The sequence below is a fragment of the Lontra canadensis genome, unplaced genomic scaffold (genome assembly GCF_010015895.1).
Source record: "Lontra canadensis isolate GAN:19392208 unplaced genomic scaffold, GSC_riverotter_1.0 scaffold89, whole genome shotgun sequence".
Classification (NCBI taxonomy): Eukaryota; Metazoa; Chordata; class Mammalia; order Carnivora; family Mustelidae; genus Lontra; species Lontra canadensis.
The window spans coordinates 6,134,559-6,154,905 of NW_022631083.1; the positions used below are offsets into that span (position 1 = coordinate 6,134,559).

A 20,347-nucleotide genomic window follows, 5' to 3' on the forward strand; every position below is an offset into this window, starting at 1 on the left:
GGCCCGCCGCTTTGTGTGTGTTCTGGATTTGGGAAGGAGCTCGCGGCGGCGGCGGCGGCGGCGGCGGCGGCGGCGGCGGCGGCGGCGCTGCTGAGGGAGGAGGCGGCGGCGAGCGGAGCCCGGAGGAGGAGGAGGGGGAGCCGCTCATTCATTTTTACTCCGCATTTCTGCCCCTGGCCGGCCTCGCCCGAGACCCGGACTTCGGGGCAATCTTGCGAACTGCGTCGCGCCCTCCAGCCGCGGAGGCTCGGGTGTCGGACAGCCTCCCCCTCTGCCTGGGGTCGCGTTTGTTTTTCTTCGCCGAGACGAATTTGGGCTTTGCCCCCTTTCTGTGCAGTTTTCCCCCCCTCCTGCCTCTCTGGGTTTGAAAATGGAGGCCGACGACGCCGACAGCCCGCCCCGGCGCGCCTCGGGTTCCCGACTCCGCCGAGCCCTGGGCCGAGGCTGCCGGCGCTGAGGGGCCGCCCCGCGCCGCCGCCCGCCTGCCCCGCGCACCCGGAGGGTCCCCGGCCGGCGCCGCCTTTGGAGTATTGTTTCCGTCGCCCTGTTTTCGGAGGCGGCGAAGACTCAGTTTGAGACTTTTTCTTTCCCGTTTTCTTTTTCTTTCTTGTTTCCTTTTTTCCCCCCCTTTTTCCTTTTTCCTTTTTTTTTTTTTTTTTTTTTTTTTTTTGAGAGAAGGGAATTTCGTCCCAAATAAAAGGAATGAAGTCTGGCTCCGGAGGAGGGTCCCCGACCTCGCTGTGGGGGCTCCTGTTTTTCTCCGCCGCGCTCTCGCTCTGGCCGACGAGTGGAGAAAGTGAGTATGTGCCCGCCGCCCGCGGCCACTGCGGGAACTTTTCCTCCGAGGGGCTGCGCCCTGTTTGCGAAACCCGAGTTGCCATCGCCGCAGCTGTCGGGCCCCCAGGCTCGGGAGCGGCGGGGCGGGGTGCGGAGGGGCTCGGCCGGAAGGTGGAGCGGCCCCGGCGCCCCGGCTCGGCTCACCCTCGTGCGGGAAGGGCCCCGGGGGCTTTCTCTTTCGCTGTCCCGAGAGTCCTGCCCCGCGGGCCGGTTGTCTCGGGCAGCGCTCGTTCCCCCGCGGCCGTGCCCGCTCTGGGATCCGTCGGGGAAGTTAGCGCCGGGCCGGGCCCCGCCACCCACACCTCACCCCCCTCACGGCGCGCGGGCCACTCCGCACAGAAAGCTGGCCCCCGCGCGGCGCGCAGACGGCGGTGACAGCTCCCGCGGCCGCGCGGGGCCCTGGGGCTGCTGGGGCAGATACGGTGCCCGGGGGGCGGGGATCGGGGAGCCCACCGGCCGTGGCGTTCCAGGGTGAGGAGCCCGGGGAGAGGCCCCGTAGCCTCAGGACACGTTTCCAAACCTCCCGGCGCGGCCTCGTGTCGGCAGCGCGCTTGGCCCCTCGGGCGTTTAGGGATCCTGGCCTTTCCCTTCCCGTCACTTTCGCCCGATCTTCGGCGGGTTACCTGGCCCCCTCCGCCCCCCAGCTTGGGCTTCCCGCGGCTGCTCTGCTCTGGGGTTAGGGGAGCCTTCCAGTTTAGCAGCCCCCGCCCCTGGAAAACTGCAAGGTCGGGGGCTCTACATCAGTCAGGCTTTTCCCGGGAACGCGTCTGGGCCACTAGTTTAGAGGGTTCTGGGACTTTCTTCAACCCAGTTGCAATCCGCCTGTAGATGCCTCTCCTCCTGGCGGGGCTAGGGGGTGGTCGGGCAGCGTCCGACTGTGCAGGAGTAGGTGTGTGGTCCGAGTCGACGTGCATGTCCACACACGTGCTCGCAACGCGGGCGCTAGCTGTCGCCACACGGCCGCTCAGGGACACCTAGGCGCCTGGCCCTGGCGAGAGGTGTCGTGCGCCGCGGTTTGAGGAGCGCCAGGGTCTGCGGCAGCGGGGGCGGTGGGCGGGAGGGTGTTTTGTTTTGCGAGCGCAGAGCCCTGGCCTTGGGTTTGTGGCCGGAGTTGTGTGACTCTACCTTCCCCACATCCCGCACTCCCTTTGTACAAAGTTAATAAGCAATATCGCTCCGCGCTCGCTATCGCTTGCAATCTGATAGCTTTTGTTTTGGTAGCGTCGGGTAGGGGTAGGGAAGCGCTAGGGGGGCGGGCGGGAGGATTTAGGGCCCCACGGTGTATGGAGGGAGGCGAGGGAGGGGGTTCACATCCTCAAAAAACCGAAGCATGCTTTACTGGCACATTCACGATGGTAGGGTAATTTGAACACGATTAAAGTTTAAATGCAGTCGGAGAACTGGGGCTGGGAACGGTGAGGGCGTGTTGGTGAGTAATGTTTGCCGAGGGTATGCAGGTGGTGCCAATTAACTTTGAAAAAAAATATCACGACTGAGCCTTGAGGAGTCGGGGGGAGAATCGGGAGGCGGCGCGGGGGGGGCGGTCTGGCCCCATCACAGGGGCGATTCGGAAAGACTGTGTAAACAAACCCTTCTTAAGTGTCTTGTAAGAAATGAGTTCATGATGGAGTAAGAGCAGATTTTTAAAGAATTAGTGTTTACTACACGGAGTAAGTCGCAGATTGAGGCCGGACCTTCCACAAATCTGAGCTCTCCTGCTCTTTGTTTTCCAAACTTCCAGCTCACTGGATTGGACGAAAGGTTTTCGGCTCCCTTCTAAGGATTACAGATGGTATGGGGAGGGAGGGGGGACGACAGAAGAGGGTTTCCTAGCCTCTAAAAGTTAAAATGCAGTTTAGAAGACACAGGAGAGCCAATCCATTTTTTATGGCATGCTACTGAAGTGTGTTATGCCTCTAGTTTTATTATTTAACGTTAGTAAGTTCTGAAATTCACCGCGGCGGTGATGGCCTTGCTTCTTGAGGAAGGAGTCGGGTATTTTAAAATAGGATGGCTTGTTGTTTGGAGCGATCTTCATGAAAAATACTCTTTCTGAAAGGCAGCTCTTTCTTGAGAAAACAGGAGGAGAAGGGACATTTTTCATGATACCGAGAGACCAAAGTTTTTCTCAGGGATCCCTCCAAAATTGTTGGTTCCTGAAAAACTGACGGATGGCCAGAAGGCACCCTGACTCCTGATTTGGTTTGTGGAAGTCCTCACTCCCTGTCCGCTCCTTCCCACAGCTCTGAAGTTTTCAGGAGAAAACGATAAACCTCAGTGTTAACATGTGTTTTTTCTTTGTTAGAAAAGTGCTAGAAAACTTAATTCTGATAGAAATAAACTACTGAATCCAATCAGAGATGGGTAATTCTTTTGGCTCTTTAGTATAGCGATAAAAATTGGGATGGGTTGGTTCCTCTTGTGTTGGCATATTTAAGGATTAGTGTTTACTCTTTGAATACTGAAACCTACAGCAGTAGGGTGATTTTCTTTTAAATCTTAGACTATTTAGAAGCTGTTGAGGCAGATGAACTCCTTCACATGTGTTTGTATCAGTATGTGAACAGAGCATCTAAATAAGGGGCTTATGGAAGTTATGAGTGATAGATCATCTGAGGGTTTTTCCTTCCTCTTCTTTTTCAAAACCCATAGCACTACAAACATACTGTAGCCATCTCCTTAAAAGGACTCAGTCATCTTTCTGCCCCAGGCACAGCCATGTCCTATTGTCAGAGAAATATAGGTATGTGAAAGGTTGGTGTTTAAAGAAGTTGGCGTTTTATTACCAGAGGAAGAGCCCAGAATAAGAAGTTGGGAAAGAACCTAAATAGCAAATTATAGTTTAGACTCTCTAGAGGGAACTAGCAAGTAAATGGTACTTTTGAGGAGGGATGGGGTGTGGGTCAGGATTTGAAGCTTAAAAGGTTATATGTTTGATTTGTCAGAAGGATTAGAAAAATCCATCCGTAAGAAGTATGCTAATGTTGACTGGAAGAACCTTAAAAACAAAGTTCTGAGTGAAAGGAGTCAGTCACAAAAGACCACATATTGTATGATTACATTTATATGAGGTCCAGAATAAGCAAATCCGTAGAGACTGAAAGCAGATTAGTGGTTGTGAAGGGGAGTGGGGAGGAGGGAACAGGGAGTGACTGTTAATGGGTATGGGGTTTCTTTTGGGGGTGATGAAAATGTTCTAAAATTAGATTGTGGTGATGGCCGTAAGACTCCGAAGGTACTAAAAACCATTGAATTGTACGCTTTAAATTAGTGACTTCTATGGCATGTGAATTACATCCCAGTAAATCTGTTGTGTTTTTTGGTAAGAGCTATGTGAAGGTTGACAAGAATGCATTCTGTTCCTTTGAACGTAGAGATTAGATTAAAATTAGTAAATTTGTCCGGCAGGTTGGTGTCTGTCTCTTTTTTATTTGTGGAGTTCTTCAGATCCATGCCTATAAGCAAGCCGTACAACAAATTCAAGGTTGAGGTTCTGTGTTGAGCAGCAGGGATTCAACGTCACAGGAGAAAAGGACAAGGGGGAAAAAAAAATCTTGGTTCCACATAGCTCAAATTAAGGATTAGGGGCTGGATTAAAACAACAACAACAAAAAACAAAAACACCAATGCTAGTGAAAGTCAGATTTGTGACAGTAAAATCCTTCACTGCATCTGAAGTGAAGTTGGTTTTTCCAAGATCAAAGTTTAGGAGCCGAGTCTGGATGGGTTTTTGTTATTTCCAGTTTTCTTACATGTGTTTTCTAACAAAGAAATAATGTATGTTTTAAGGTGGGAAAGACTTTCCACTTTCTTTTTTGGACATCCCAGATTACTCTGGTGGTAAAGACTGAGGATGAATGTGGTGGTTTTTTTCTTTGATGCTCATTTTATTTTTTTTTTAAAGAGCTCTAGAATCTGAGCAGAAACACCATCTTTGTAAGAGATAGCGGTGGTTGCAGGCATACAGCAATTTTTTTTAAATTTCAGATTTCTCATGGAACAAAAGGTTTACAAATATAGCAGAGGCATTTTTGTTTTTTAACTGTTATGCCTTTTTCCAGGTTTACCTTGGCCTTTTAACAGGAAAAGGCATAGAGAATAATTGTTGTTTACATTTGTTTTTGGTCTTTGTCTAAGGCTTAGTTTACTAATAAAAATGTTTCCTGTCCTTATTGTTGCAAGATCAGGGCCCTAATGAAAATCAGCTGTATCATTTTCACTTGTTGCCTTAGAGTTTTGCCAAGGGGAGACCCCAAGGGACAGTAGCTTCCTTTTAAGTCTGGCTTCATTTGTTTCGTGAGAGTGTGCTGCGAGAAGCAGCTGAATCCAGCCAGCACTTATTGGGCACCTTATGTATGAAAGCTGGACCCTGTGCTAGGCAGTGTGTTAAGTAAAGAGGACTTTGCTTTTGTCCTTGGGGCATTTTATAAGCTCCTGCATGAAACAAAGTTGCTTTGGATATTCAGATCTTTTTTAGACACGACACAGGATAGGCTGTTTTCAAATCAAATGGACAGCAAACAGCATTTTAAAGGCTCTTTAAAAACATTTCTATAGGCTTCAAATAGGAAGTTAACCAGTGTTGCTGCATCTTCTCAAGGCCTGTATTGTACCATTTTTGCCACCTTACCGTACTACCCCCTACTGCAGTGGCACAGCGGGCCATGACACAGGACACATTCACCCATCTTTGCTCAGCCTCTCTGCTTTTCCAGAACATTGGTTATGACAATTGTGATTAAAAGTATGGAGTGTTGCCTTCACCTTTTGCCAAAACTTTAGGAGTTACAGGTGTGTACATGAATGTTGCACAGCACGTTTTGAGTTGTAAGGAAGATGAAACTTATTTCAAAACCGCTTTGGATTTACACATTGCTTAGCTTTCTGGAAATTATCAGGACACTTTCTAAATTGTAAGGCTTTATGATTTAAAAGAACTCGCTGTTTTTAAGGGTGTGAAGGGGTGAGAAGAAGATCGAGGAGGCAATTAAATCTTGAAAAAAAAATTTTTTAATCCTAAAAAGTAGAAGCCATGTTTCTTTCTGGGTTGTGATTTATTGCGATTTGTTTTCAAAACTTATTAAAAAAAAAAATCCACGAAGGGGCGTCTGTGCCTGCCGGCCAACTTGTTTTGAATAGCTTTTCTTAGCCGACCTGTGACCGGTGCTATCTGAGTCCAAGAGATGCCCTCCTCTCGATTGTGCTAAATAAATAATGGTTGCGCACACTCTTGGGATATTGTTTCTAGATTTCTCTGAGATGTTCGGCAGGAAAATTTTGAACACCCTAAAAACAACAAAGTGAATAATGAATGAAGCCCTCTGACCGCCCCCCACCCCCGCCGCCACCAACCCTTGAAAATATGGTGTTTGGCCTCAGATTATCAAGAGGAGGTTTTCCTGTTACTTGTAAAGATATAATCTGGCTTAAACTTGAGGTGGGCGGGGTGTGGTACGTGCAACAGTCCTGATGTTTGTGCACATTGAGACTTGTTGACATTTGGGGAGCATAACTAATTTTCAGTATTTGGAAAGATTAAAACTCTGAGATATGTGTTACCCTCCCCCTCCCACCTCCAAGGACTGGTAAAAAACTGATTTGTTCTGAGAAAAGGGTATAGGTTTGGTATAAAATGATTAGTAAACAAAGGATCTTGAAAAACAAGTTAAGTTGTTATGGCGATAGATGCATATTCCCTTGGCAAGATGAAGTTTGTTTCTTTTGTTAAATTGCGATGGCCTTTTCTGGACTCAAAATAGTAACAATATCTTTGATTCTGAGACTTTTGAACTTCCGAAGACTAGATTGTTTTCAACTTTGAAAGCATCCGTTTTACTCATGTTGTGAAATCCCAGCTATCAGTTTTGAAGATTTCCTTACTTTTTTGTTTTCCAGTTATGCCAATTTCACTTATGGCTTATGAAATTGATTCATTTCAAAATCTTAAGGAAATATTGATTATTTCTTGAATTGAGAAATAGTTTTTATTCCCCTCCCTCAGCTTTTTCAGTAAAAACATACAACACTTATGGGACTCAGGTCTTTAAGTTTAGAAATTCATTCTGATACCATAAAATATTTTACATACGCTTTTCAAGGTAGAGTCAAACCATAGAAATCACTCGCTATGTTTATTTAGAACCCTGAAGAAACTAGTAAGCAAGGCTTTCATTTTCTTTTTTTTTTTTTTGCCCTGACTAAAAGAATTTTTTAACTTACAGGTTGCTATTCGGATCTTACTGGAACATAACAAAGTAGTTTTCTTTTATGATGAGGGATGGATGCCTATGATTATAGTAACTTTTAAAGTGTACTGTTGCTGTTATTTATGCCTGGGAAAAGTAAGTAGGGACGTGGGGACTGACTTTATTCTCTTTATCCTCTCTTTGGGTAGTGCTGGTGCTGGCTTACTGTGTAAGTTGCTGTGGATACATCTGTGGAGCTGAGTGACTTTGCCCGCGTAGGGTGGCTGATGGTCTTGGTGCTCATACTTTCTTATTTGAAATAGTTTGGTGGCTTAGCCTCATGGGGATGCATGTGACTGGTGCCACCAAATACTGCTCTGAGAGCCATGCTTTTCTTAAATTGCTTACATTATAATAGTCTGGATTTAAAATATATATATATATATATTTATATATTTAAAGACTTTAGAAGTATTCTATTCCTGGTCCAGAAGGTTCTTGGTGGTGGGCAGGGGTGGGGGGGGATGGTTGAGACTTTATTATTATTATTATTATTTTTTAAGATTTTATTTATTTATTTGACAGAGAGAGCACAAGTAGGCAGAGAGGAAGGCAGGGGGGAGGGAGAAACAGGCCCCCTGCTGAGCAGAGAGCCCAATGCGGGCTCCATCCCAGGACCCTGAGATCATGACCTGAGCTGAAGGCAGCGGCTTAACCCACTAAGCCACCCAGGTGCCTCGAAACTTTATTCTTTTATCTCACTCCTCACTCTCTTAGCCCCCTTAACAAGACAGGCATCTACTTCAGTAATAATTATATAATAAAAATGCTGTTCAAAATTGTGTGTGTGCGTGTGTTTCCATCCATCCATTCAGATTCTGACAGTTTTAAATATGTTATTGTTTCTGTCTTGTATACTCTGTATGCCTACTATCATTTTAACCTGGCACTAACTTTCTTTAAACCGGCTTTGGGATTATTTGTCAGTTTGGTAATTCAGGTGTATGCATACTACTGTTTAAATTACTCTTGACATGGAAGCACAAATATATTTTGACAGTCTTAAAGCATAAATGTTTTATAGAGCAGAACTTTTAAATTTTCCTGAGATATTTTGGATGCATACTTTCAGCTTGTCCTCTCCTGTAAAAATACAGTCAGTGCGTGGTTTGTCTCTCTCAAACTGATTATTGGAAATACATATTTGACTAAGTAAATGAGATAGCACCAATTTGGGTTAGGCAAATTTTAGTTAATAGCTCTAGTTAATAGTTAAGGAACAGAAGTCTGATGGTAATTAGGGAGAGATGAGTTTCTGCACAACCGTTTTCCCCAAATTTGAAGTATCTGAGTGACTTTTAATAACTTCCTGGAAAAAAGTAGGAAGCCTAGAGAAAGCCAAGGTGTGAGGTCCATAAGCCACCTGGCAAACAGGTCTCTAAATCATTAGCTTTATTTAGATTGTAAAATCATCAGATGGGCTCAGATTTATCTGTGTTGTCTTGAATTTATTCTCTGCCTCTTTTTTTCCTGGGTCTCGTAATTGTGGGATAATATACAAGCTCACACACGCAGGATTTGAAAGAGAAGCACAGAGGGCCATGAAAACAAATGAACAAAGAGACCAGTGACAGAGGAAGAGCCTCTGTTCAGCGTTCCTTTGCTCTGTTGTCTGATTTCTGTGGATAATGAGTAAACGGCATATGTTAGGTGGCAATGTGGTATCGTTTGGTTACAGGAAATTCATTTGATATCATCGCTTTACATGGTTGGGAGATAGATTTGGGATTTGCTTTCTAACATGCACCTCAGTAAGATTTCCAACAACGGATGTCAGATCGGGATGGAATGTCTAGTTAAATTTTAGTTCAACAACCCATTCTTTTCTGGGGAGACTGGTTAATTGACTGTTTCCTTTCTGCCTCACTGAGTCCTTGAAATCATTCAGATTTGCTCCTGATTCTGGCTCCACTCTGGTCCAGGCCAGGCCTGCATCATCTCTCTGAGGAGATGCTCAGGGGGCCTCTGAGCTGCTTTGGCCACTTTGACTCCTGGGCTCTCTTCCTGGTTTGATGGATTGGCCAAGCTCAAATCTTCTGCATGTGCCTTTTGTGGTGCTGCATTGTAGTTCAAGAATCAAGTGCAGGGCTCCTCATAGACTCTGCTGTAGGGATCCTATGTTAATTCCCAGCACTCCCCAGCACCCACGCTTCAGCTCTGTGGTTAATGAACAGTGCCATTCCCCTCTTGGTGGTTTTGTTCCTGCTGTGTTCATGGTCTGGAATGTTTTTCCTTTTTTATTGCTCTGCTATCCCCCCTCCTCCCCATACTGAAGAGTGGGAGGGGCTTTAGAGCACAGCAGAGTCACCTGGTCCTGGTTTCTCCTTTGCTGCCAGTTAGGTGTTTGGCCCTGAACAAGTTATTTAAGTTTTTTATGAGTCTCAACAGAAATGTAGACACTTAAAATAATTGGGGAGGTTTTCTCCTTTTCTCATTAAACAACAACATAAAAACATTTTCTAATATATATGGAAACCTAAAGTCAGAAAAATTGGGGGGATGGAGTTTTTTATTTTTAGAAACCTCTAGGTTTTAGATCTCTAAAGTAGGGACAGGATGGTAGCAATCTAAAGAGCTTGTGAGCATGTGGGGGGGGTGGTGTAGGGAGAGGGAGAAGCAGACTCCCCACGGAGCAGGGAGCCCAACATGGGGCTTGATCCCAGGACCCCGGGATCATGATTTGAGCCGAAGGCAGACACTTAACCAACTGAGCCACCCAGGCGCCCCATGGGTGTTAGCTATCTAAAGGTGGAATTAATTTCCCCTAATACCTTTCTGTGGTTTTGATAGATCTGAGATGATGTCTTTTCATTTCTAACTCAGAGTCCACTTCTTTCATGAAGCTTTCCAGATTACTGTCACTTCTGTAGACCTAACTCTCCCCTTACTCCTTTTGAGTTCGTAACCACTACCATGCTGGTTAACAGTGGTGATTTGTTTTGTCTTGTACCTGAGCTGTGGTCATTGTATGAGGCTGTAGGGAGCAGGGGAGCCAGTGAGCCTGCATGAAATCTCAGCTCCTCAGTAGCTAAGATCCCAGGCCAATTCCTTAATTTTCCTGTGTCTCAGTTTCCTTGTCTGTGAAACGGTCATTTTAGTAGAACCTACTTACTTCATTTTTTATAAAAGTTAAGTGACCTGCGTCAAGGACTTAGAACAGAGGCTGACATGTACTCAGTCCCTCAAACTTCAGCTTGTTACTGCTCTTTTGGATGGGACATTCTTAAACACGGGTGTTGTTTGGATAGTGCCGGAAATATAGGGCACACTAGATACTGGACTGCCCTTGTCATTTATATGTGATGGATATAAAGCCTGACCTAGAGTAGGGGCTTAATGTTCTACAATAAAACTTAATTTTGTTAAAATGCTTGACAAGATGCATTTGGCTCATTAAAGCTCAGTGGTACGATTTTATCTTTTTTCAGCAAACGGTGCTAAACCGCTGTAGTTCACCTTTGACTTCAAGGATCTTTTCATTATGCTTTCCCGAGTCATTCTACCAGTTGTCCATTTCTACCAGTGCCTTTGAAGTGTCCCATGTGCGTTTTGCCCACCTCACTAATGCGTAGGCGACACCTAGTGGTCAGAAAGGAAATTCAGCCTGTTTGGTGGCTGATTTAAGCAGCTGTGGCCCCAAGGATGGAGATAGCAATCGCCTCCTCCCTCCGGACACCACCCCCATCATCCCCCATCCCTTATATTTCGCCTTCTGGCTTGGTTCCTGGGAACCGATTGCAGGAAAATGTGGGGACTGCAGGCTTCTCTAGAAACCACTGGGATCTGGTTTTGGACTAAGATTGCCGAATGGTGTCCGCTGACTCCTTTAAGAATGAGCTACAATTAGGGCCTTCCTAAGTGATGGAAACAATTTTGGCAGAATTGTTGTATCTAGCGTACGTTTCACAATTCAGGATTGAAGATGTTTCTACAGGACTTTAATAAAAAGTTCTAAAATATTTCTTTCGCGATTAGAGGGTTAAAAAAAAAAACCCTACTAATGGGTTTGGAAAAATAAAGCAAGATTTACTTCCCAGTGCGCTATTGAAATATGTGGTAACACTTTAATTATCATTCTTACAGGTGTTGCCTTGGGCAATTTTAAGTCTGTTAGGATGTTTACCAGTCAGAATTCCTAATGGAGAACAGGCACTTGGTCACTGGTGTTAGGTCTTACATTATATATAGTTTGTTAGGTATTTTTCTGTATTTGGTTTCATGCTTTTTGGGGTATTTTGAGAATCCACTTTCTCACTTCTTTAGTTGAGACGACACTTAGTATATACGTGGTTATTCCCCCTTTACACCTTGAACGTTTTAGATGTGTTTCCCCATGATTCCTTTTTATTATTTTTAATTTGGAAATCATTTCCTGGGCTCTCAGGACTGCCATGTGCCATTGTCTCAGAAGTTTCATGTTTCCAACCACTCCTTCAGCTCTTTTTCAAACAGGCTGTACACATTGAGGTCTCTTTGCCTTGGCAGGTGGAATCCCCTTTGCTTAAAACAACTATGTTACCAATTTGCCCTCTGGAAAACTTTGTGAAGCACTAGCTACAATTTCACCTTCTCTGATGGCCTGGATTGTGCATGCCAGGGGGTCCCGTGAGACTGTAGCTCTGTTAGCACATGGCCCCCATACTGTTTCTCCCAGTGGCTGGGGATGGGAAAGATGGTATCTTGGTCATCTTTGAATTCCTGGAAATGGCCCAGTGCCTGGCACATAGGAAGACCTCAAACAGAAGACTTCTTAGGAGGGTAAACCCCCGCCCACCTCCCCTTCTCATTCACTTGGAAGGACTCTTTTACAACAAATTCATCGTCATCTTTTCATTATAGCTCTGCCAGCAGAAACATTTTATCGTGCTAGTCCCTACTATGTAGAACTTGAAAGCAATGAAATTATCTTTAAAATCATTCTTTCAGGGCACCTGGCTGGCTCAGTCAGTTGAGCATCCAACTCTTGGTTTCGGCTCAGGTCATGATCTCAGGGGGGTGAGATCGAGCCCCACATCAGGTTCTGCACTCAGCACAGAGTCTGCTTGAGATTGGCTCTCCCTCTCCCTCCTGCTCACCCACTTTCTCTCTCAAATAAAAATAACTAAATCTTAAAAAAATAAAATCTTTCTCTCATCAGGCTTTTTGCACACTGAGGTGAACAAAAATCTTAAAACTCTTGGAAAGGCTATTTGCGAGTCCAGCCCTGTGGCAAGGCTGCCCCATCCCTGTGGAGGGAGGCCTTGTTCCCTGAGTTCCCTGAACATAGGATTTAGTGAATCATTCATCGCCACCAGTTGCTGATAGTGGGACACCCTGGTGGTGCCGGGTGCCTGACTGAGGGCAGGCAGTCCAGCTGGGCTCCGCGGTGTTGTGGTCTGGGCCTGGCCTGATGTGGAGGACCTGGGTGGAGTCTTGGGCCACCTCTGCACCTGCTTGCTCTCGCTCTCCTGAATCACAGGGCAGGCCGGGGGCAATTCTCATGAACTTTCTAGCCTTCAGATCCCAAGACACAAGGGAGAAAGAGCTGGAGTTCTTTGGAAGGTCTGGTTGGAACCAGCAGAAATACTGTGAACAGATATTTGCTTCTGTTTCTTACATCGATTTCTTGGTGAGGCCAGTAAGCTTTTGCCTGGATCCTGATAGGGACGGCAGCTGATCGTAAAGGCCCTCATCCCTCGAGGGCCCCCTCTCCTTTTGGGCTTTTGGCCAAGGCCTTTGATTGACCCCACTGTGGGACCAGTGAAGGTGCAGTCAGCTCCCTGACCCCCAGCCCCGGAAGTTTCCTTGTCTAGGATGGCATGAAGAGGACTCCTGAAACTAATTAACACTTAAGAAATTATCCTTAACAGCTTCATGCTCCTGAGGAGACCGGTGAGGCGGGATATTTCTTACGGAAAATGTAAACATAATCATTTGAACCTGGCATGTTAATTTCGAGCATACCTTGTAAAAAAAAAAAAGTGTCTTGTAAAATTGCCATGAGAATGTTCAACAGCGTGAATGTGAGCTCAGCTGGACAAGCTGGTACAGCGCCTGCCTTTCATCTGCCCGTGTCAGTGGGGTTTGTGTGTCCGGAGCACTGCCTTTGAAGCCCTGTCTCCTGACACACCTCTCTGCTTCTCTCTCTCTGATGCAGGGAGGTATCTGGGGAAGGGAGCTACGGGCGTCTGTGTTCGCCTCTGTAGCTTGGGACGTTTGGGATGCTATGAGGATTAGCACTAACGTAGCTGAGATGCCCAGCAGAACCAGCAGGTCGAAAACACCCAACAAAGGCATGTTTTTATCTGTCATTTCCATATGCCATGGCGGCCCCTGCTGGCCTTTCTCCGGGGCTCCCGAGTGCCCCAGGCACCGTTACTCAAGGCTGGACCTCCTTTCCCTTCTGTCCCGTCAGTTTTTTGTTTTATTTTAAGATTTTATTTATTTATTTGACAGAGAGAAACAGAGATTACAAGTAGGCAGAGAGGAAGGGGAAGCAGACTCCCTGCTGAGCAGAGAGCCTGATGCGGGGCTCGATCCCAGGACCCTGAGATCATGACCTGAGCCGAAGGCAGAGGCTTAACCCACTGAGCTACCCAGGCGCCCCCCTGTGCAGTTTTAACTCATTAAGTTTGAGCCTCAGCTCATCCTCTGTAACCACTAACAGGCTGCATCTCTGAGCCACAAGAGAAGTTGTCTTTAAGTCAATCCAACTGGCTCCCATGGATCCTTACATTCAAGGTTATGTTCCATCTAAAGAGGAGGGCGGCGGCGGGGGTGGGGGGGGCTCCGATATGGCTCAGTGGGTTAAGCACGTGGTTCTTGGCTTCAGCTCAGGTCATGATCTCAGGGTCGTGGGACTGAGCCCTGCACTGGGCTCCACTCTCAGTGCGGACTCTGTCCCTCTCCCTCTGTTCCTCCCCCTGCACCCGCTTGCACGTGCTCTCAAATCTTTAACAAAGAAGAAGAAGAGAGGTACAAGGTGGGCCGTGGGGAGGTTACAAAGCCCTGTTTTTTGACATCAAGGCCTCCAATGACCTCAGCTTCTCTGAGAGCATACGGAAAATGTGTACTACTTTCTCTCTCCTCAAGGGCTTACTCTCCAGTTAGGGACCATCAGATTCTGGTGAACGGTCCCAGGCACATGTGTTCACTGCTTAATTATGGCAGCTGATGAAGGCCGTGGAGAGTGTGTGTGAGCTGTAGGGGTGGGGTCGTTGAGCTGCTGAGGAACCTGAGAGGGCTTCAGGGAGTCTGACTCAGGGTTCCAGGGGATAGCACCCTAGGAGGGTAGGGCCTGTGGGGGCTGTGGTGGCGGTGCACGCTGAGGGGGTGGACCCGGTCCTTAGAACCATGGGCACCTGAGAAGGGACTCAGTGATGGGTAGAGAGTGGGGAACTTTGAAACCTTTTGAGCAGTGGAGCGGACTGGTGGAAGGGTGCTGGGGAGGCTGCTCTGGCCTCTTGATGGGGTCAGGGTTGGTGGGGACCAGTGAAGGTGTAGATGAGGGAGACCCCAGGAGGAGCAGCCTCCAGTGAGGGAGACCCCCAGAGGAGCAGCCTCCAGTGAGGCAGTTGACACAGCTGAGCCCTTTGGAAACTGCCTCCCTGGACTTCAGAAAAGCTCCCGTGGAGGAGCCCTTACCTTCATCAGGGGCCTCAGGGGTACCTGGTAAGGTCAAGGACCAGTGCTGCAACTGTGAGAGTCCTACCAGACTCCTCTCAAAGGGAAACCTTTCCAGGTTAGCCCTCTCACGTTCACCACCAAGGGCCTTGCTTTCTGACTTTCTAAGGGAAGCCAGGTGAGAGAGGGCCCTCGTCCCCATCTGTGCTGGGTCGGGTAGACCTGAGATGGGGAGGGGCCTCTACCCCCCGACCTGCCCTCACCCCGACCCCCCGCAGTGCTGGCAGATCTTGCAGGTCTGTTTCCAACCCCCACCGCCCAGGCTGAGAGGAATGAGGAATGATTTGTTTGAAGGAGGATGCCAACTTTGCGTCCAGGTCTGGGCTTTGCTACTGGTGCTTTTTAACTCCTATTGATTTATGTTTTTAACTCGACTGGGCACATTGTAGTTCTCGATGAGAAGCAACCGCCAGCCCTTAGCCCGCACTTGGTGCGTGGAGACTCGTGCTGCTTGTTCTACAGCCGAAACTGTTTTCACCGGACAAATAACATGGCAAAACGCAGTAAAGCAAGAGGCTTCCTGGGAGGGTGACATCATGTGGCCCGGGGGATTGTGCGTTACTTTTCTGCTATCAGGATAGTGAATTCTGAATTTTAAATCATCTGCCTGTTTGAGCAAGTAGAGCCAAGTATCTCAACTGGTCTGTGTTTTCTTCATCTGGAAAGCGGGCCTTCTGCCATCTCCCAGATGCTGTCTGCCCCAGTCATGCTGGATAGTCCAGGTTCCATTTTGAGTTTTGAATTAGAGCCCGGAACCTCTCCAAAGGAGTCTACAGCTGTGCTGTTCCTGGGACACCTGGTTTGCCATCTCTGCCTCAGCTTTCTCATCTGTAAAATGGGAGATGATAAGGAGGCCCATCTCAGAGGATGGTTACATGTGTTCATAAATGAATACACATCAGTCCCTTAGAATGGCATGTCTACCATGACCATTAGGAGTTACTGTCATTAAGGATGGAGGATTTACACATTAGATGTTGTTTACTCAAAATGTCCTGGGTGTGTCTGATTTCTGTGTTTTACTCTTAACTATGTTTGCCTTTTCTGACCTTCACATTAGTTTTGTTACATCTAGAGGCATTTCAGAAGTATGCTGTCTAGCCTCTCTGTCTCTGGGAAATGTGCCTCCCTCCCTTGAGTTTCTCGCTCTTCCTGGTACCCCTCTGCTTCTGTGGAAGGTCATGAAACATTCTTCTTTAGGAGAGGGATAATTTGGATCCCCCAAAAGCCCATGTGTTGGGCCTAATGACAGAAACGAGTCATTCACATGGTAGTGTGAATGGTATACTTCCCAGCACTCTCCCTGCCTCAGGAAGAGCCAGGTAACTAGGGGGCCAGTGGCCTTCTAGGAAAGAACCAGATCTGCCTGGTCAAGGGCATGAGTAGTTGGGGCCAGGAGTGCCATCCCCAGGCAAAATTTAGGGCACGGGGTCTGAAAAGCATGATTATACATATCCAGAAAAGTGAATTATTTTAGATTGAAATTGGAGAATTTTTAGATTGAAATTTTTAGATTGAAATATTTTAGATTGAAAGTGGAGAAAATTGAGAATCTGTGCTCCTTATTGGTCGAAGGCTGCTTGCAGAGATGGGAGTCCCCAGAGTCTGGGGCGGGGGACTTCCAGAGGAAGCTTTAGTCATGGGGTGGGAAGCCAGCTGCAGAAATGGCACCTGGTGGGGTGCCTGGGTGGCTCAGTCGGTTAAGCATCCAGCTCTTGATTTCAGCTCAGGTCATAATCTCAGGTCTCAGATCGAGCCCTGTGTCGGGCTCCATGTTGAGCATGGAGTCTGCTTAAGATTCTCTCTCTCCCTTTGTCCCTCCTCCTGCTCACTTGCTCATGTGCTCTCTCTCTCTTAAAAAAAAAAAAGAACAAGAAAAAGAAAAAGAATAAAGAGAAGAAATGGCCCCCGGCTAGTAAATGTTTTGCTGGAGAACCTTCCTCTGGGACAGTGAGAAGGAACTGCCCTCTTGCTCCACATCCTTGGGTCATAAGGGTCTCCACTTCCCAGGATTGGGATTAAGGCATAGTCTTCTTTCAAGAGTTCATTAGGTGGGCTTGGGTGGTCTTGCTAGGGGGGCATCACCTAATGGTGATATTTCCAAGGGAAATGTATTGTGAATCCAAACCACTTAATCAACCTTATGAACTCAAGGTAAGTGACGGTGCTTTTCTTTTGTGAGAAGAGCTCTCTGGGGAGGAGCAGTTAATTCCTTTGGTTTAAAACTTACTTCTTATAAGCGCATGAAAAGATGCTCAACATTACTTCATCATTAGGGAAATGCAAATCAAAGCCGCAATGAAAGACCACTTCACACCCATTAGGGCAACGATTCCCAAAAAATTGAAAATAGCAAGTGTTGGCAGGGATGTGAAGAAATGGGAACCCTTGTGCCTTGCTGCTGGGCATGGAAAGGCTGTAGTCACCGGAAAACCTTATGGTGGTTCCTCAAAAAATTAAATGTGGAATTGTAGTCTTATCCAGCAACCTTACTTTAGTATATACCCCGAAGAATTGAAAGCATAGAGCTGAACAGATGGTTGCGTAGCCATGTTCACAGCAGCAGATAACAATTTGCAGTGGCCAAAAGGTGGAAGGGACCCGAGTGTCTGTCAGTGCTTGACTGGTTAAACAGAATGTGGTGTGTACACACAATGGAATATTATGCAGCCTTAAAAAGGAAGGAGCTTCAGACATAGGCTATAGCTTGGATGAAGTTTGAGGACATCCTGCTAAGTGAAATGAGCTAGTCATGAAAAATCAAGTACCATATCATTCCACTCATATGAGGTGCCTAGGGTCGTGGGATTTATAGAGACAGACAATAGAATGGCCGTTGCCAGGGACCGAGGGGAGCGGCAAATGGGAACTTAGTTTCTGATGGGTTTAGAGTTTTAGTTTTTGTTTTTTTTTTAAACTTTTTTTTTTTTAAGATTTTTTATTTATTTATTTGACAGAGATCACAAGTAGGCAGAAAGGCAGGCAGGAGAGAGGAGGAAGCAGGCTCCCTGCTGAGCAGAGAGCCCGATGTGGGGCCCGATCCCGAGACCCTGAGACCATGACTTGAGCTGAAGGCAGAGGCTTGAACCCACTGATCCACTCAGGCACTCCAAGAGTTTTAATTTTGTTGAAGAGTTCTGTGGTGGATGGGGGTGGTGGTAGTTGTCATGCAATGGTGTGAATGTACTTTTAGGCACTGACTCGTGCATTTAAAAATGGTCAAAATGGTAAATTTTATGTTGCATTTATTTTACTACAATAGAAAAACACCTTATTTCTTGATTGATTCCGTTGTGGGCATACACCATGTGGGATAGTGTGGGGCAGAGGGGACGGATTTGAGAAGACCAGCTCCTGCCCTGAATGGCCCTGGGGGAGGGGGCAAGCTGGGGCTGTTGCAGGTGTTATGGGAGCACAGTAGAGAATGTGTGAGGTCAGGGAAGGCTTCATCCAAAAAAAAAAAAAAAAGTCTACTTGGGCTGAGTCACCAGGGATGGGTTTGTTTTTCATAATAAGAGAGTATCGCAGATAATGTTTTCCTTTCAGGGAAAGTAAGTCAGGAGTCAGATTTTGGTGCCGTCAAGTCACAAGTGAAATTTATTGCTAATCAGCCATGTGATGCGTAATTGCTTTTCATTTCCTTATTTTTTCCAGAAGAGAGATTTGTTTAGATATATGGTTCCCTCACTGATTACACTGGAAGTTTTTCATTTGTTTTGACAGCTCCATTTTTTAATTGGGCACTGACTCTCCCATTGCATAGGCAGCCCCCAAGAACAGGGATTGACCTCCTTGGGCAAAAATGGGAGCATCTCAAAAGAGAAGAGCCAGAGCCTTCGCCTTGCGGAGGGAGAAACTGAGGCTCCAAGGGGCATGTTGCTGAACTGCACAGGGCATGTGGTGCGTGTCGAAGGTGAGGTCTGTCTGGCCACCCGCCATTCCAGCAGATGCTCTTGGGGCTTGTTCTTTGTACTGAGTTATCTGTCACCCTCTGCTTTAACCAGGAGTCAGGGCTCAGGCCTGGACCTGCTCCATTCCAGCAAGACTGGGAGGTCGCTGAGCTTGTCTGGCTACAAGAGGAGTTCTCTCCCTCCACTCAGTGGAGCAGCCTCTTGGTCTGGGCCCTGTGGGAGGGAGGACGCTGGCCACCACGGCTCATCCGGGTCTGGACATTGGACTGGCATTTTCCCTGCATCTCGGAAACAAGCCTGAGAAGCCCCTGTGACCGCTCTTTCCCTCAATGGGCAGTACTGTCACATGACAAGGGGGTGCCTTTACCCCAGGTTGGCGGCACATCCCCTTCCAGAGCTGTGGGAAGGTCTGTGTCAGCTTGGGCTGCCATAATAAATTACCACAGACTAGATGGCTTAAAGAACAGACATTTATTCCTCCCAGGTCTGGAGGCTGGAAGTCCAAGACCAAGGTGTAGGCAGATGCTGTGTCTGATGAGGGCCCCCTTCCTGTTGTACAGATGGCCGTTTCATTGTAGGGTCATGTGGTTAAGGGGGAGAGAGGTAGAGGTGGTGGGGGTAGGGAGATGGAGAGTTCTAGTGTCTTTCTCTTCTTCTGAGGACACTCACCTCATCATAGGGGCCCATCCTCAGGACCTCATCTAATCCTAATCTCCTCACCAAGACCCCCACCTTCTACTCCCATCCCACTGGGGGTTGGGGCTTTGGTATAATGGCGGAGGAATGAGCTGTGGCTGAGACTTCTCAAGACCAGGACTCTGTTTACCTATAAATTCTCTGCCAATTTTGAGCATTGGTTACAGATCAATTTTGAACAATTCTGCGGAGTCTGGTACCTGAGAGCGCGTGTTTTCGGAATGGCACTAAGCACATTGGCCTTCCGAGGCTCCGGTCAAGTGCTTGAAATGTGTGGTTTGTCTTCTGTGTAGCCTGGTGCTTTTCTTCAAGTGAATACCGCTGGAGAGGAATACAATTACTGGGAAATCTCACAGGAAATGACCCCATTTCCCCCACTTTTGGACAAAGAAGTTGCTGCTTTTAAACTCCGCAGTAGCCGCACGGAGGAGAACGATACTGCAGAAGAGCTTAGCTTTGGGTTTTGGAAAGCTCTGTTCCTTAGTGCGCACACGCATGTTGGATGTATGGAATCCGGCTCAGAGGCGCTCCTCTCAATGCCCCCAGGGTCTGTGGGTTGGGGGGGGCGGGAGGGGGTCCGAGGAGGACAGTCACCCACTTCAGCGAGCTTGGTGGGAGCTTCCTTTGGCGGCAAATGCAGAAGGCTGGGGAGGTGATTGTTAATTGTTTATAAGCATTAACTGTTTACAAGTTATACTTGCTATTTTAAATCAGACCCTGCTATTATGTTGTTTTGTATCTGTTCACAGCTGAGTTTTAAGCTGGGTAGGATTTAATGGTGAGTCACTCCCATGACAGTAAAATCAGTATCGATCGAGCCTTCTTGTAAATCCCGCAAGCAGTTTAGAGACAGATAAAGACCATCTTAAGGCTTCTACCCACGAGGATCCCTGCGTGTGGGTTGCCACTCACAGGCTGGGTTTCCTTAGGGCAGCGTTAGCCCCTTTTACCCACTTGCCTGAGACCTGCAAGGAGCGTTTTGAATGCGCTTCTGGG

General features: G+C 47.2%; 1 protein-coding gene across 1 annotated transcript in view; it reads left to right on the forward strand.

The window, feature by feature from the left end:
• The first annotated feature begins 651 nt into the window (after positions 1-651).
• The window catches only part of IGF1R (insulin like growth factor 1 receptor), a 293,279-nt gene continuing 273,583 nt past the window's right edge, over positions 652-20,347 (forward strand). The window contains exon 1 of the mRNA XM_032836038.1: positions 652-796. Within this exon, the coding sequence (XP_032691929.1) occupies positions 703-796 (94 nt within the window). The 5' untranslated portion in view covers positions 652-702. The remainder of the gene's footprint in view (positions 797-20,347) is intronic.